This window comes from Miniopterus schreibersii (assembly GCF_964146895.1).
Source record: "Miniopterus schreibersii genome assembly, chromosome: 13".
NCBI lineage: Eukaryota > Metazoa > Chordata > Mammalia > Chiroptera > Miniopteridae > Miniopterus > Miniopterus schreibersii.
This window is the reverse complement of record NC_138113.1, coordinates 7,501,256-7,518,605: the sequence shown is the minus strand read 5'-3', so window position 1 is coordinate 7,518,605 and position 17,350 is coordinate 7,501,256. Positions and strand designations below refer to the sequence as shown.

The 17,350-nt window shown below is 34.4% G+C and overlaps 1 protein-coding gene and 1 pseudogene across 14 annotated transcripts in view; one reads left to right on the top strand and one right to left on the bottom strand.

The window, feature by feature from the left end:
• PUM2 (pumilio RNA binding family member 2) overlaps window positions 1–17,350 on the top strand; it is a 76,427-nt gene that overhangs the window by 39,992 nt on the left and 19,085 nt on the right. For 8 of the 13 annotated variants that reach the window (XM_081156347.1, XM_081156349.1, XM_081156344.1 and 5 more), the window contains 4 exons: window positions 355–484; window positions 8,646–8,789; window positions 8,903–9,190; window positions 13,390–13,626. In XM_081156347.1, coding sequence (XP_081012473.1) covers window positions 355–484; window positions 8,646–8,789; window positions 8,903–9,190; window positions 13,390–13,626 — 799 coding nt within the window. The remainder of the gene's footprint in view (window positions 1–354; window positions 485–8,645; window positions 8,790–8,902; window positions 9,191–13,389; window positions 13,627–17,350) is intronic. The other 5 variants (XM_081156342.1, XM_081156341.1, XM_081156340.1 and 2 more) reach the window with 1 other exon arrangement.
• On the bottom strand, window positions 5,717–7,739 carry LOC308566406 (charged multivesicular body protein 2b pseudogene; annotated as a pseudogene). The gene is made up of 2 exons: window positions 7,719–7,739; window positions 5,717–6,827 (listed from the first exon to the last, which is right to left on the bottom strand). The product of its transcript is annotated as a charged multivesicular body protein 2b pseudogene (transcript).

The following is a 17,350-nucleotide window of genomic DNA, read 5'->3' as shown; positions in this document are numbered from 1 at the left end:
TCAAACTTACTGTGTTTCAGTTTTCAGCCTTAAAGAATAAGATACCTAAATTAAATTTTTTGTCTTCAGCAAAGATTTTGCTAGAGCATAAGTACCAGAAATAATTTTTCCAAAAGACCTAGAACCTCCATGTTGCTTAATAAATAGATTGTTCTAGTTGTCGGGAGTCAGTGATTGTGTTTTTGATGTTAAGTATTTTGTATTATTTCATGCTAAATTGACATTTCATTCCATGTAAATATGTTCAAAGACTATTCAAAGGCTTTGTGTGATATATACAAAGTTGTCCAAGATCAATTTATGTATCTGTTACTTGATAATTTCATTTTTAAGGAAATCATTTGTCCTTTGTAGGTTCTTCGTGCTGGAACAGGTCAGCGCCCTCTTACTCCCAATCAGGGCCAGCAAGGGCAACAAGCAGAATCACTTGCAGCAGCAAATCCAACTTTGGCTTTTGGTCAGGGTCTTGCTACTGGCATGCCAGGTATATAGTTGGTTAATCGTAGAAATTTAAATAGATATTATTTTTTAATTGATTTTTACAGGGAGAGAGAGGGAGAAACATCGATCAACTGCCTCCTGCATGCCCCCTACCTGGGTTTGAGCCCACAACCTGAGCATTTGAATAGATTTAAATATTAAATATCACACTGAAGAGTGAAAACATTAAGAGAAATCTCCTTAAAATCTTGCCTACCTTGCAATAAATTATTTACAATTCAGATGCCAAGAGTCGAAATTAATACTGTTTATGAGACTTAATGACAGGGATGGAAAATATGTATTAGAATTTTCAGCACAGCCATTTCTCTCTTTTTTTAAATTGATTGGGGGGGGGGGCGGGACGAGAGAGAGAAACACTGTTTTGTTCCACTTACTTATGCATTCATTGGTTGATTCTCATATGTGCCCTGACCTGGGTTCAAACCCAAAACATTGGTGTATCAGAACAACTTTCTAACCAACTGAGCTATCTGGCCAGGGCCATTATTTTCTCTTTTATGGTATAAACTATAGCATCTTTCCAGCTTAGCAGAGCCCAGCATTCTCAATGCAGTTCCTCAAGAGATAAAACCAAATGGTTAGAGTTGACATGTGAGACAAAAACTTGTATGCCATTCCTGCCTTATAAGAATTGTTCTTTGGTTAATTTGAGAAGTTGGCGTCATTTTTCACTTTGAACATTTTGCAGTCTTGTTTAGCCTATTTATAATTTTTAAACTACTGATATTTATAACCCAGTAGCAAGTGTCTAATGTCCTTGTGAAAGCGTAATACAGAGAAAAATTTTTTAATTTCTGCTCATTGCCACAGTACAACTTTTAGAAAGGGCTTAACAAAATATTTCTTTTTGTTAAGCAGATATTTATAAAACTGGATACAAAATTACTGCTTTAATAATGGAATTTTTCTTAGGCCTATGAAAGCAGCACTTGTTATGTTTTTAAAGGGAGATCTGGAAACTACTTTTGAATATCAATAGATAATGAATGCATCACTTTATATTTTACTTCTTCATTCAGTCCCCTCCTGAAGACTTATTTTTTCTTTTAAGTATCCTATTTTTTTACTTTTAGTATATGACTAGTTACTCCTACAACTATATAGATTACTTATTAATGAAAGGTGAGTTTCATTGTCCATTTAATTGTAATGTAGTTAAATTTCCTATTCAGATCATTTAGGAAATATGTTTAATGTATTGGGAAAAAATCCTGATTGAAGGTTTCTTTTGTGTGTTAAGTGCTGCTAAGTACTTGTGTGTGTGGTTTTGAGAATTTCTATACCAATTGCATTCATTTTGTTCTCTGAAATTCTAAGGTCTGGCTTTATCATCTTGTCTCAGCCACTAGATAAAGAGGTGTTAATATGCTGTACCGGAAGTACAAATGATAATGGAATGGGGCGTTCTTATTATTTTCTTTTTTACCCAGCTACGTATACTTCACAGAAGCCCCTGTCCTAGAACCATGGAGACAGCTATAAAGAACTGAGCTAGGAGTTCATGAAAGCCACGGCTAAGATTACTCTGGGTTTCTCTCTCGGATTTTTGCTACAGGGAGAAAAGGGAGAAGAGTCATGGAGTACAACAGTCTCCTGCCTTAATAGATTCTGAGTAGGACCTTGATTGAAGAGAGTGCTCTGGCCTCTGTGTTTGCTATGGCCTGTAACTCTTGCTAACCTTTTTAGGCTCTTGGTTCTGGGTCTGTTATTGCAAATGCCTTTGCTTCATTTCCTCATATTCCACTCATTTTCTTATTTACTAAAAAACTCAAGGTATTTTGCTGTTACTTTTTATCAGACTTGATTTTCTCAAAATTTATATGTACTGTTTTCCATTCTATGAAAGAGCTCTTTACTGCTTTTTTCGTTTTGTTTTGTTCAACAGCAAACTCTTATGTTGGTGACCCTAAAAGCAATCCACCTTTATACTACAGGGTATCCCCAAAAAATGTATACACACTTCAACAGCTGATAGCTCAGTTTTAAAAATGAAATGTATTTTAATAAACACTGCCTTTATAATTATAGTGTATATATACATTTTGGGGGGATGATCTATATGTGTGTCCCAAAACAATTAACTGTCTTTAGAGTGATAATAAAATTAAAAACAGATACAACTTCAGGGAAAAAACAGATTATTTTACCTAGCCTTCTGGGCCACAACATTTAGTCCCTTTACAAGTATAAATGTAAAATCTATTCTCATAAAAAGGGTCTGACTAGAATTAGTGTTTGTATATCCAGTGACTTGTTGACTGTTCACGTGATTTCTTCACTCTAAAACTTTCTCTAATGCCTTCTTTACCTCATTCTGCCCAGGACTACGATGAAATAATTCTCACTTTCGTTATTCAAATTCTGATATAAATATACAGCTTAATGTGCTAATAAGAGGTAACGGGAAAGTTAAGGTTTTTCGTCTTTTAACAGACCTTAACTTTTCTACCTCTTAGCCTTCTTTAGCTCTCATCTACCAGATCACTGGTCCTTGTAGCATACCTGGTTATAGACTCAGTCCTTCTGCTTGATCCCATGTGCCATCTGTTGTTTTTCAGTCTTGTATCTTCAGTCTTTTTCCCTCTGCCATCTCCTTCCCCACAGCCACTGTGTTAATTAAGCTGCCTCTTCATTCCTAAAAAGCTTTCTCTTTATTGTGTTCCCCTCTTAGACTAGTTGTCAAAATTTACATTCTCCCCTACACTCCTTTTAAGATTCCTTTACAGTAACTCTAATATTAACTCGGTGACAACTGCAAAGTACAACCTTTCTTCTATCCTTACTTTTCTCAGTTCTTCATTGTATTTTACCTTATTAAACTATGTCCAACTCTGCAGCTCATCTCTACTATCACTTGTGTGGTATTTTACTTCTGGCTTTCCCACCTTTCTTACTGAAGGTAAATATTAGAATCAATATGTTTTTGTTAAAGTTTTTGTATATAAAAAATTAATTTAAAAACCTTGTTAACCAACAGCATGATGTTTGAAAATGAAAGATTTTAAGGATAATTACAGTACTAGCAGATACCTAGGAATGAATCTAACAAAAAACGTGTTTGATTTCTGTGGGAAATAGCTTTGTTTAGACATTAAAAGACACCTAAATGAACAGATACCATTGGACAGCTAAGTATTTTGAACATGTCAGTTCTCACCACATTAACTTTTTGTTTCAGTACATTCTCAATCAAAACTTCTAACAGCTTCTTTCTGTAGTATTTTGACAGCTCATAATAAAATTTAATGAAAACACATAGGGTCAAAATTAGCCAAAACATTCTTGAAAAAAATAAGTAGAAGGACTTACTCTGTTCTGACTTATTTTAGAGTAAGATTTACTCTAAAGCTGCAGTTAAGTTACCGCATGGGAGACACAAACAGACCAATGCAACAGAAGAGAGCTCCCAAAAGGAATGGACACCATTATAATTAATAGCAAAGAAAACAGTACAAAGAAAGAGTGACTCATTTTACAAATAAGATGAAACACAGCTAGTTGAACACAGGAGAGGTTAGGGGCCTGACCACCTTCCCAGTAGAAAATTTGCGTATAACTTTAGTGGGCTCTCCAGCGCACACAGATCCCCACCTGTTTATTGGTTGGTTGTTTGGGAAACAATGAAGTTGAACACCTGCTGTAACCTGTGTTCAAAAATCAGTTCCATTTGGATTTTAGACCTATATGTGAAAAGTGGAATCTTAAAGCTATTAGAAGGTAATATAGGAAACTGTGTTAGAGGAAATAATAAATTTGACCATAATACCTCAGAAGTGCCGTAAAGGGGCTAGAAATAGAAGAAAATACTCAAATTTTATTAAAACAGTGAAAGACTTGGATGCTTCTTACATAAAGAATTATAAATCAATAAGAAAAAGCCCAATAGAAAAATGGGTGAAAGAGAGTTGAACAGGCCTTTCCTGAGAGGAAATCAAAATGCCCAATTAGCATATGAAAAAATGCTTTTTAGTTATGAGGAAAGAATATCAAAGCCACAACAAAACATTTCTGCGTATCTTCCAGATTGCCCCCCCCCCCAATAAAAGCATAATAGCAATAAATCTTTATTGGGATTTCTTAAAAATAATTTTTAAAAACAAAAGCCCCACATGTAAACAAGAAAGTAAATAAAGTTAGTTGGCATTACTGTGTACATCCAAGAATCAAAACAAGATCTGGGTTAACATTCTGTAATCTAGTAAAGTCTTTTGACCCATCAATGTTCAGGGTAAATGTATTTAATACTACTAATAATAGAACCTTATCTTTTAACATCATGTATACTAGTTCTAAAATATATTATCAGTATTAATCCAAAAATGTCCATCATCCCAAATTAACTTGGTTACACCTATGTAACCACCTCCAGGGTTTTTATGGTGGAATGTGCCAGAACCCATATATTACAACATTATTTTTCTTTTTTTTTTCAAAACTAACTTTCCTTGGCCAGGTGGCTCAATTAGTTGAAGCATTGTCCTAAACACCAAAAGGTTTCAGGTTCCATTCCCGGTTGGGGCATGTGCAGGAGGGACCCTATCGATGTTTCTCTCACATTGATGTTTCTCTCCCCTTCTTTCTCTAAAATCAATGGAAAACATATACTCCAGTAAGGATTTTTTTTAAAAATAACCTAGTTCTAAATTATATCTCTATAATCTACTTCAGTTCTTCTCACTTTCTATACATATGTTAAATAAAACAATGTTTACTTTTAAAAATACTGCTAAGACATTAGCACATATTTAGGCATTAATTTCTCACCAAGTTGTAGTTTATCAAGAGAAAAGTGCTGATGCTTTAAAATTTAGCTGGAGTATTGTCATAGTATTGTTACTTAATTGACAATGGTTTCAATTTAGAGGGTTCAGTATACATATTAATACACTTCAAAATTAAGCAGGAATTAAATTATAATCACATGGAACAAATCTCACTTCTTGGAAGAAAGACCAAAATATTTTAGTACTACAAAATGTTAATAATTCAATGTCTGTTTTTGCTAATACATTCAATTCACACTTATAAGGTTTATAAAAGACAGCCTGGATAATTTTTGTAAAAGGCCTCAATTTTAGTTAAAAATGTACTTTTTTTGTCAGTTAAAATAATTTAAAGGTGTGCGCAATTTGTTTGCTATTTAAGGCAGTTGCCAAGCACATTTTGAAAGGTAATAAACATATCAGCTAGAATGTCCTCCCAAAAGAAAAAAAAAGCAAAGAAAAGCTTGACAGTTTTTGTTTAAGACAGATGTTTAAATAGCACTCTTCTTGTTAATCATTTGAAAATAATTTGGCAGCTAAATTGCCTATGGTCATAACACATACTGCTTACAAAGGACAAGCCACAGAGAAGGAATTAATGATACACTTAATATTTTTACAAGACTCTTTAGGTTGGTGCCTAGTGGAATTTAACAAGTTTATTGTATTCAGTGTAAAAAGATTTAGAACATAAACTACAATAAGTAAGGAATGGAAATTTCTCTGTGCCGTGCAGAAAAGTCAGCCAATTACGCATCGTCCTCCTGAACAGATCTAATCCAATCCAGAGCATTCCCGGTTTGCATCGCTTTCATTCTTTGGCGAGAGAGTCAAAATAGCCGTGGTTAGGAAACACCTGGTCACTTACAGTCTTCATATTTGCAAAATAAATGTGTTTTGTAAAAGAAATTGGCAATATGCCTGGTTTATAGTTATAACTAAATTATCGTAAACACAATGTTTACCGCTTTTTTGACTAATCTAACGCTTTGAGTCGGTCAGTTCTCTTCATCCGAGGTTGTAGCCTTTAGAGGCTGATGGTGAGCTGCTGGCAGCTCACAGCACTTTGGCCATATTTCCAGAGATTTCAATTCCAATTTCATCAAGAATTTGATCCACAGTATCTTGGCTTTCTTCTTCAGCAGAGCCATCAAAGAAGTCATCGGGTGTGTCATTGATCATTTCTTTGGTCATTTCTTTGTTTTCCTACTGGCAGTTCTGCATTGTTGTAATGTCTCTTGTGGATCCATTTGTTAATTGCCTGCGCTTTCTTGGCTGTAGCAGGCATTGTGCCAGCCGTCTTCATCTGGGAATTCTTCACTTGTTTGTGTGGACATAGAAGTAACTTTCAAACTTACAGCAGAAGTTTGTGTTTTCTGTTTCTGTAGTTGTACAAGCTGTTTGGCTAAAACTGCAAGCTTCTTTATTACCAATTTTGGCCATTTTCTGTGTTGCTCCATCTCTGTTTATAGCCCTCTGTGTACCTGGTAACTCTCAATCCTGTTCTTTTATTATATCATCCACGGCTTTCTTCTTGACAAGGGATGCCGTGGCCAAGGTCTATGCCCAGGCAGTCCGGCTTGGCCCAGTCAGGCACACGACTGGGAAGTATAGGCCCTTGGGGAGTTCAGGGTGGTGAAGCTGGTAGACGAGAAGAGGGCAGGGTCTCCAGGCAGGACCCGCAGAGGATGGTATCCGTGAAGCCTGCCAAAGCCAAGTCACCCAGATTGGCCAAATTTAAAAAGTCTGACAACATGGAGTATTAATAAAATCATGGAGCAGTGGAAACTCTAATACCAAGGTGGTGACAGTGTAAAATTGCACAGCCACTTTGGAAGTAGCTTGACATAATTTACCGAAGTTGAAAATAATATGCATATTCTGACTCAGGGTGTCAACTACTATAGGTATTTATGTCCGAGAAATATGTACGCATACGCTTCAGGATACATGTTATAAAAATGTTTATAGTAGTACTGTTGACAGTAGCCCCAAACTGGGAACTGTGTAAATGTTGAATGAATAAATCCATTTTGGTGTCCATCCAATGAAGTGCTATACAATAATGGAAATTAGGAAGATCTATAAACAACCACTTGGATGAATCATACATAAAAATTTCAAAATAATCTAAACCAAGTCATTGCTGTAGATAATAAAACAGTGCGTAACTCAAAGGGAAAGAGACAATTGTGGTAGAGCCAGGGACATAGGAGGGGTGGGTTACTGGGCAATTTCTATTTCTTGACTTGGATAGTGGTTCTATTTTGTGTTACAGTCATTAACACTACTTTTGACTCTGTTTTATTTCACAATAACAAATTTTTAAGCAAAAAGTATCGTGTTTTGCTAGTAAAGTAAGTACATTTTCTGGTTAAGAAAAAAATTACTCTCAATCCTCTTCCCCCTTTTTTCCCGGCAAAACTCCTCAAAATTGAAATTCTTTTTTACTTGCCCTTCAGGAAACCACATTGTTTAATTTTTTTTCTTCTTTCCTGCTGGCTATTCCTTCCAGGTCTCTTCCCTGGTTCTTCTTCTCTCCAGCCTCTTAATGTAAAGTACCCTCAATCCATAGACCTCTTTTATTTTCTTGGTGATTTCATCTTACAGCTTTAAATATTATCTTTATGTTGATAACTCCCAGATTTATAACTCCAGCCTGGACCTCTCTCCTGAACTTTTAGAGTTGTATAATATCCTAGCTGACCCCTCCTGTTGGCTATCTAATATTCTTCTCCAATTTATCACTTGATGAGGAGTTCATTCATTGAGGAAAGGGCTTGGAAGCTCTGTGTCACCTCCTCGATTTTGCCCTGTGCATCTCTTCCTTTGCTGGTCCTCCTAATTCATGTTCATTATAATAAAACTACTTATAAAACAGTCAAAATTACTGTATCTAATTAAAAACAACCTTTGCATTTGAAAGTGTTGGTCTTAGTGGTCTTAGTATTTAAATGTAAAAGTATTGGAGGTTGGCAGTACCTTTTTTCAAGTGGTTGTCACTGTTGGGGCTGAGCCCTTGTTATTATATAAGGCACCTTTCTCTGAGTTCTGGGAGTGAACTAAGCCCTATTAACTTAAACTATCCACTATATGTAGTTAACTTCTCTCCTGTGCATCTACAGTGATGCTTGTTATGTATCATCCTTGGGAGAATTGGTAAAAAAATTATTTTCTGTTCTGTGGTTCAGATGAGGAAAGACTGCTAAGAGGTAAACTTCACTGTCTAGTTTGGAATAATAGTAACTAAGGGTTTTATATAAATAGTATATAATAGCTGTGTTTTCTAGTTGATTAAAACACAAATTCAGGGGAAAATATGCATGTTTTCTACAATAAATGTTTTCATTAGTAAACATTTATTTTAATATTATCTAGGCTATCAAGTACTAGCTCCAACTGCCTATTATGATCAGACTGGTGCCTTAGTGGTTGGCCCTGGAGCAAGAACTGGCCTTGGAGCTCCAGTTCGATTAATGGCTCCAACACCTGTTTTAATTAGTTCAGCAGCAGCACAAGCTGGTAAGTGTAACTGACATTTTCAGGGATAATATTTTTCTGGTGGTGTTTGAGATATTTTAAAAGCAATCCTTTTTCTGAGTAGTTTTAAGAAGTATCTGAAATTTACTTTGCAGCAGCGGCAGCAGCAGCTGGAGGAACTGCAAATACTCTTACAGGCAGCACAAATGGTCTGTTTCGGCCAATTGGCACTCAGCCACCGCAGCAGCAGCAGCAACAGCAGCCAAGCACTAATCTGCAGTCTAATTCATTTTACGGGAGCACTTCTTTGACTAATAGCTCCCAGAGCAGTTCTTTATTTTCTCACGGACCTGGCCAACCTGGAAGTACATCTCTTGGCTTTGGAAGCAGTAGCTCTTTGGGTGCTGCTATAGGCTCTGCCCTTAGTGGATTTGGTTCATCGGGTAAGTTTCTTTTTAAAATGAGTGTACTCTGTGGGTATGTGTATATTTTTAATATTAAAGTAAGCAATAATGAGCTTATAGTGTAGAAAGGACAGGATTAAAATACTGGTTTATTGGTTTTTATAGAAGAAAAACTACTTCCTGCAAATCTTTAAACATCTATGAATGTTTAACTCATTTCAAGCAGCCCATCCTTTTCTCAAATATAATACATTTTGCCCTGGCTTTAAGAATTGTATTATTGTAATTTTGTTTTAGTAGATTTGTATGGAGCAATATATTTTATGCTAATTACTAGCTCTTCCTTATTCTGAACATAACGTTTGAGGAAGTAAATACTTTTACCATCTTAAATTTCTGGTGTTTAAAAATAATAACTGTCTTTGTGCGCCTATCAGATGATTTATTCTTATTAAATGCTACTGACTCTTCTGTTTTTCTTTATTTTGTATAATATATAAAAATAAAATAGGAAATGTTCTAAACAGAAGTCCCTAAGATACTACCAGTATGCTTATCGTTATTTTAGATTAAATAATTGAGCCTTTATCACTAAAAATTCATTTAAAAGGGCGTTTTTCCCATGTCCTAATTCTATATATAATACTTGAGAAATTCAAATGTTAAATAGCTTCACAAAATAAATAATTTACCCATACAAACTGATTTTGTAACTGAGGAAGAACTAAGTGAAATGAGAAGAGGCCCACTGTTGATGACACTTTGTATTAATCATTCTCTGAGGTTTCCAGTGTATTCAGGAAGCATTAAGGGGAAAGCTGCTTACCCTCATTCTTTTGTACAGTTGACAGCCTTTTCTTCATGAGGGACAGGGCTCCGTATTTGGACCTCCAGAGATTTTCTGTTTCTCTCACATCCTAGAATCTTTAATAACTGCTTCTCATCTATTTTCCCACCACATTAAGTTATACTCTTTTCTGGTGTGGAAAATAGCAAAACTAACATGTGTCGGCCATTAATATGCTTGCCAGGTTTCTAAGGCAGTGACTTCTAAACTTTTAATATTTATAGGAGGAATGGTCTTGAACAGCAGCTATAAACTTTTAGATGCAAAGTGCTTTTTTGTTAGAATGAAGTACAATAGGGAATTGTCATAGTAGCTTAACAAAATTGCCTAAAGAGTGGGCACAATAACTTCTTAGGGAAGATCTAGTGAACTTGGGAGACTGTAGAGTCTTTTAATTTAAATTTTCTACTCTTGGGTTTTTGTGGGGGGTTTTTTTGTTTTTTTGTTTTTTTTTTTTAATTCCTTTTGGAGTTTAATATTTTTATCTCCAGCCCAAGCACTCCCATAGGACACATTTTTTGCTTCTAACACAATTGACAATCATTTTCCCCAAATAATCCTAAATATTGCTGAAGAAAATCAAAGAATATACAACTTTAAAAACACACACACTAAAAAAACTTTGTTGAAATAACTAGTTTCTAAACTATAAATTATAGACCCTAAATAATCCAGAGAAAGTAGAGAAGAGCTTTACTAAACCTCGTATACCCTTTTCTAATAAAATATGTCATTGGTGGTCTGGTGTAGATTTGTAGGCCCCCTTACGCAATTCTTCAAATTCACATTTCTCTCTTAGTTTGAAGAACTTTCCCCTACATTCAGGAACTGGTTGGCATGAACATTTTGTTTCCTATAGATGTCCCCTATAGGTGCCTCTTTCCCCAAAACTTACCTTCTTCATGCCCCCTTGATAAGCATTGCTTAATTATGATTTCAGTCTGGGGCATCTCTGTTTCACCTTGCTTCAGAGGGTATTAACAATTGCCACCCCAAATGCCAGTAGATAGTCTTATTATCTTCTCCCTCCTCTTGGACATTTTGTGAGAATTCATTCAAGTGCTACAATATGCACGCTTACAACAAATCTATCATTGCCATTTCACATATGGCAGTTCCATGCCTATATGAAATCTAAAAGTATATTGTGGTTATGTGCACATTTACACACACAGTAACATACATAGTCATTCTCTTTCCTATATGATGAAATTATTAATGCTTAACAGTGTTAAATACCCTGATTTATAAAACAGTTGGCTAGGATGCTTAACCATTGTAATATAGTGATTAAGCCATCCTTTTGATACCCATTATTTAGAAAGTACTGTTACAATTGAACATTTGTAATTTAACATTTTATATACACCGTTGATTAATGGTTAGTGACTCCATTGTCTGTCTTAGCTTCTTAGATATTTTAGATAGACTTTGTTTCATGTTTCATAGTTACAGTGTTGCAGATACTTTAGGCATTTAGTAAAACTTAAGTTTGTTTATGTTTAAAGCTATTTCTGAATTACTTTTAAATGTTTGGTTTGGCTTTTCCTTTTTGGAGGAAAATAATATTGCATGTGTCAAAATTATGGTTTATTTATTTGCCAGAAGTATAATAGTGCTACTGCTCTCATTTCTTTGTCAGTTAAATTGTTACTTAAATAAATAGGACTTTAAAATGTAGCCATGTCTTATAAAAATCACTTTGACAGTGTCCTTTTAAATTAGCATAGTTAATGTAGCATACATTGACAATTTTGCCAAAACCAACTCAACAAAAGCTATTTACTACATTAGTGTTTATGTTTGGTTTTTGCTATTAAAATGCATATAGTTACCCTGTTACATCTTAAGATGAAAATTTTCAATAAAACACACTATCAGGCTTTCAGAAACTGCACTGGCAGATAAAAACAGTTGAATATTGTTATAATATTTTGCCTAATACAGCAGTGGGAGCCTGGTAATTTTTTTTTATATATAGAATTTTGAATTTGGCAAGAACCAATGTAATTAAAGTTTCTTCATTCTTTTAATTAAAGTTTCTTTATTTCTATAGTATAGGCCTAACTTGGTCTACCCATCATGTGCTCTGCATAATTTCTCTTTATACCCTTATGACCTACTTACAATTTATTTGAGGTTAGAAAACCAAGTCCAAATAGGAATTTTAAAATTCTCTTGAAGCAAATTACCATATTGGTCCGAATATAGAGCGAGCGTGTCCTTAAAAACTTGACAGGCTAAGAAAAGTAATATTAAATTCCTTTAGATGAAAAAGTAATTCAGTTCAGAAAGGACAGTGCTTAGAAATACGAAGGACACACACTTGAAATCATAGGTACTGAGACAAGAATTGGGAGATTTGGACAGCCCCTTCAAACACTTGGTAAATAATTTGATTATCCAGATAGATGTTAACGGTCAGATCTTGGATTGCTTTTTGAGCATTGCATGCACAACCACATGGTAATGTGATTCTGCTATTTTTTGATTTTGTGGAGCACAAAAGGAAAAATGAGGTAGAAGGTGAATAGTTGAATTTGAAATTAAGTAAAAAGAATTCAGTATGTAGGACAATAAAGAGTGTAATATAAAATAATTACATATTACCTAAGAAAACAAAGGCTGATCATTCTTCGCTTGAGTAAGGGGCTAACAAGGCCCGTAATAAAATCTTAGGAATGGAAGATCCTGAGGGGTAAGTGAAAGCATGTTTTTGGTGTGATAACAGTAGTGAGCTATTTTCTAAAAGAAAGTTTAGGGTTTTTTTCATACATATTTTGTAATTTAGTTGTTGAAGGGTAAGGAGAATGTAAAAAGTACTAAGGATTCAGCTGCCGTCTGTATTTCACAACTGTAAAATATTCGGGCCAATGTGGACTTAAAGCACTGTGGCTTGAACACAAGGTAGACACCAAATTAAATGTGAATGGTGAGGGAAATGTACTAATATTCTATTGATCAGTATAATCTTTTCTTAGCATTGAGTTGAAGTCTAAAAACTGGCTCCAGAGATTAGGACATTACCAAAATGTAACCTTATTGGAACTTACTCTTTAGCATATCATAAAGCAGACAACTTACAATTCCAGGGTTTATAAATCATACCAGGGTATTAAAGCACAGTATTCATATGTGTCAGTGGTAAATATGTGTGAAATAATGAACATATGACTGCTATGTTAAGTATTTAGTTACTTTATTGGGGTGCATTTATACCCTTTTATGATTAATAAGTTAGTATATATAGTTATCACAGTAATTATCTTCTCCATAATGTTTCTAAAAATAATTATTGTGATCACTTCTGTTATTTCCCAGCAAGAGTTGGGGATAGGTTTTATTCAGTTAACACTGTATGTAATTAGGGTTTTTTTTATTTCTTCTTCAGTTGGCAGTTCTGCAAGTAGTAGTGCCACAAGGAGAGAGTCTCTATCTACTAGCTCTGACTTGTACAAAAGATCTAGTAGCAGCCTAGCACCCATAGGGCAACCATTTTACAATAGTCTGGGATTTTCCTCCTCTCCAAGTCCAATAGGCATGCCTCTGCCAAGCCAAACTCCAGGACATTCACTTACGCCACCGCCATCACTTTCATCACATGGATCCTCATCCAGTTTGCATTTAGGTAAAAAAAACCCAAAACCCTTTTTATTTGTATGTATACATGTAAGTGTGTTTGTGTGTGTTTATAATATATGTGAAATATTTAATGTTGGATAAAACATGCCAAATTTCTTTTGCTTTTAGATACTAGCCTTTTGAAAAAGTTCTATTGTCATGAAAATTTAAAGTGAGGGTCTAATGTACAGTAAGGTAAAGACCCCTATTGTATCTTGTTTCTTTTATGAAATACAGTGGTGTGTTTTTTCTTGTCTGTGCTTTTGATTTGTATGTGTTTTAGATCATCTGAAAAGTCAACTATTTGTACATGATAGTGAAAGACAATTTTCACTATCAAAAGTTTTTGCACACCAGAAGAAACACATTAGTCACATAGTTATTTAACTTGAAATAATATAGTGGTTTTTGCTTTGGCCTTTGAATGCCTGGCCATTTTACCAAAGGGTTATATCAGGGTATATGAATTTAGTATGTTTGTGAGTTAAAGAATCTTAAGGGTTTGGTCCATATATTTCTGTTACTTTTAAATATGTTGTTAAAGGGGGGAAAATGGTTCAGGGTTGTTGCACCCTTGAAGTTGGAGCATTTAGAATTTTTGTTTATATCTGTACTATAATTACTCCCACCCTAAGATTATTGAATTAGTGGTTTCCTTTTCCCCCTCTCTGGGAAGTATTTATCCATGTAGCTAACAGTATATTTTGAAGGGTTTTTAGATATCTGAGGCTTTGTATGAATCCCTGTCTCCTCTAGAAAGTATTTCATTAAAATTAGATTTGGGGTTTTTGTAATCCTAATTACCTCAGCTGAAGGTGAGAGATTATTGCTGGTTTTATGAGCTTGGAAAGATTTAAATCAGCTTGAATTTAAAAAGTAATGTCATTGTAAGCGGATATGTTTGACTCCTCCCCCTCATCATTAAGAATTTAGATATTTTTTCCTAAAGCTCATTCATACAGTAAGTGTTCATGTAACAAAGGTATATTGTGTAGGGATCATCATTTAGAATTATGTCATTGCAAAGTGGGCCAGATTTCTTTTTTGAAGACTGGTCCTCCGCCCCAAATTCTGGGCCTTTGCTCTTTTGGGGATATTGAATATATACATACACACACACACACACACACGTATATATGTGTGTGTGTGTGTGTGTGTGTGTGTGTATACACAAACAAGTTTATTCACGTGAAGTCCTATAATCTGCAGCACTATTTGTGTAGACATCAGTTTTTAGTTTAACATCTTCCTTCATTTATCATCTTTTCTTCTTAGTCACGGGAGCTGCTCACTCCCTGATTTCTATTATTTCTGTTCAGACCTACTTCTACCACCTTTATATAAGACATGCCTTTGAAACTTTGAAATGGACACAAATTTGGAACATAACAAACCTGAAGAATAGATCTTTCATAGTAGTTTGTTTTATTCGTTAAGATTATATTTGTCATGTCCTGTCATTTTTTTAATAGGTAAGTTTCAGGTCAGATTCCTGTCAACTATTATTGCTTATGTTGTGCTTTAGAGCCTGTATAAATGGCATTAATTATTCTACACAGACTGCTTAGAAATTGGGTTATAAATTACTTTTTAGTTGTTTCTGTCATTAAGCAGCAATCTAGAATTTTTTTATTTTTATTTTTTAGAGTGTAAAAAATCTAGCTGTATAGATGCTTAAGGAAGGAATTCTAGTAAATTATGAGAAATTATCATAATTTGGGCCAGCAGGTCTGTGTTATCCTGATACTTGGTACCCTTAGTTAAACTCCTTTTAGCTTCAGTTTGAAATGTAATACTTCAGTATACCTCTGATTAGAATTATCTGTAGATTATTTCTTTTATAATATTACTCCATTTTCCTTTAGCTTTAGATTGTATGCCAGGCATTGTGAACAAGGAATAGACCCTGCTGGGTTGAAAATAACTTAGTAAATTTCATAAATTCTCTCTTGGCTTAGTGTTCATGGAAATAATCTTTGCTTTCCTGTGATTCAATCACAATGCAAGACTCACATGCTCTCTGATCTAAAAAATATTTTAAATTGTGTATGCTTGAAGTGGGTTTCTTTATGGATCAAGTTATCAGGGCTGTGATGATTTGTAAAATACCTATGGAAATGAATTTGCATCTTCATTTTTAAAATAATTTTACTGAGCTTAGATATTAAGAGTATAGTCCGTGAGATAGAGATAAATTCTCAGTTTCATTAGAATTGGTTAGGATTAGTTCCAAGTTATTTATTGTCTTGTGAGAGTCAAAGACAAGTAATCATTGTAGTTAATGATGGACCTTAATATCTACATTCTAGAGTATTGGATAAAACATATTAGTTAACCTTTATTTTTATTTATTCATTCATTTATTTATTTATTTTACTAGATTTGTCTTTGCTCATGCTAGTTATTTAATTCACAGAAAAATCCTAATGACATTTTTTTCCTCTAACTTTCCAAAAAAGATGTTTCACCTTAAAAATAATTGTTATTTGATTAATGCAAGTATTTTTAGCAGTATGACTAGTAATTACTTTTTAATTAAAGAACAGGTAATTTAGGTGACAGATTTTGATTGTTCATTTTTGTAAACTAAAATTTTTTGTTAGGATTTTCAGTCTTGTTACTTTTTTAATATATTGAAGTCAGGAACATGAAAAAAATACATTTTTGTTTTGTTTTATTGCTAATCCTCATTATAGGATATTTTCTCCATTGATTTCTAGAGAGAGTGGAAGGGAGGGGGGAGGGAGAGAGAAACATCCATGTGCGAGAGACACATCAAATGGCCTCCTGCACATGCCCCATCCAGGTCAGGGATCTGACCTGCAACCGAGGTTAGATCCCCTTGACCAGGAATCAAACCTGAGACCCTTTAGTGCTTGGGCAATGCTCCAACCACTGAGCTACACAGGCGAGGGCGAAAGAAATAATTTTTTATTCTTCCATTTTCTTGTATGAAATTCCTAAGAGAGACTCCTTTTTAAAAAACAATTATAACTACAATATCATTATCATACCTTTTAAAATCAGTAGTTTCTCATTACTCTTAATTTCTTAAATATCATTGCTTAAATGTCTTTTTACAGTTGTACTGTTTGAATCAGGATCCAAATAAGGTTCATACGTTACATTTGTTTGATACGTCTTTTTACCGTTTCCTCTCCCCCCCCCCCATGTATTTGTTGAAGAAACTGTTCCTGTTGACTTTCCCACATTGTTGACTTTGCTTATTACTTCCCCATAGCAGTGTTTAATATGTTCTACATTAACATGCTTCTCTGTAGTTCCTGTAAAGTGGAATTAAACCTAGAGGTTTGGTCTGATTGTTGGTTAATTGGTTTGTTATTTTGGGCAGGATGTGGTTCTGTACTTTCTGTTGCACCGTATCAGGAGACCCATGTCTGGTTCCTTTATTGGGAGGTTGTCAGTCTGATCATTTCCTAAATATATCTGCAGCGGTTGTAAAATGGCGATACTCTTAATTCTGTCATTCCTTCTGCATTTGGTAGCTTGAACTTTTCTATAAAAAGAACCGTTCCTCATCAATTGTTAGGTTACCTTGAAATATATATTTTATATATGAATTAGGATAATGCTTGATTTTCTTCCTTTCTAACTTTGAGAATGAGTTGATGTGCTAGCAACTTCTAAAGGTGACTCATGTCTTTTTAATCATCATTGTACATGTAAATTGATGTACTTTTATAATAGCTGATAGGTTTTCATCCATTGTA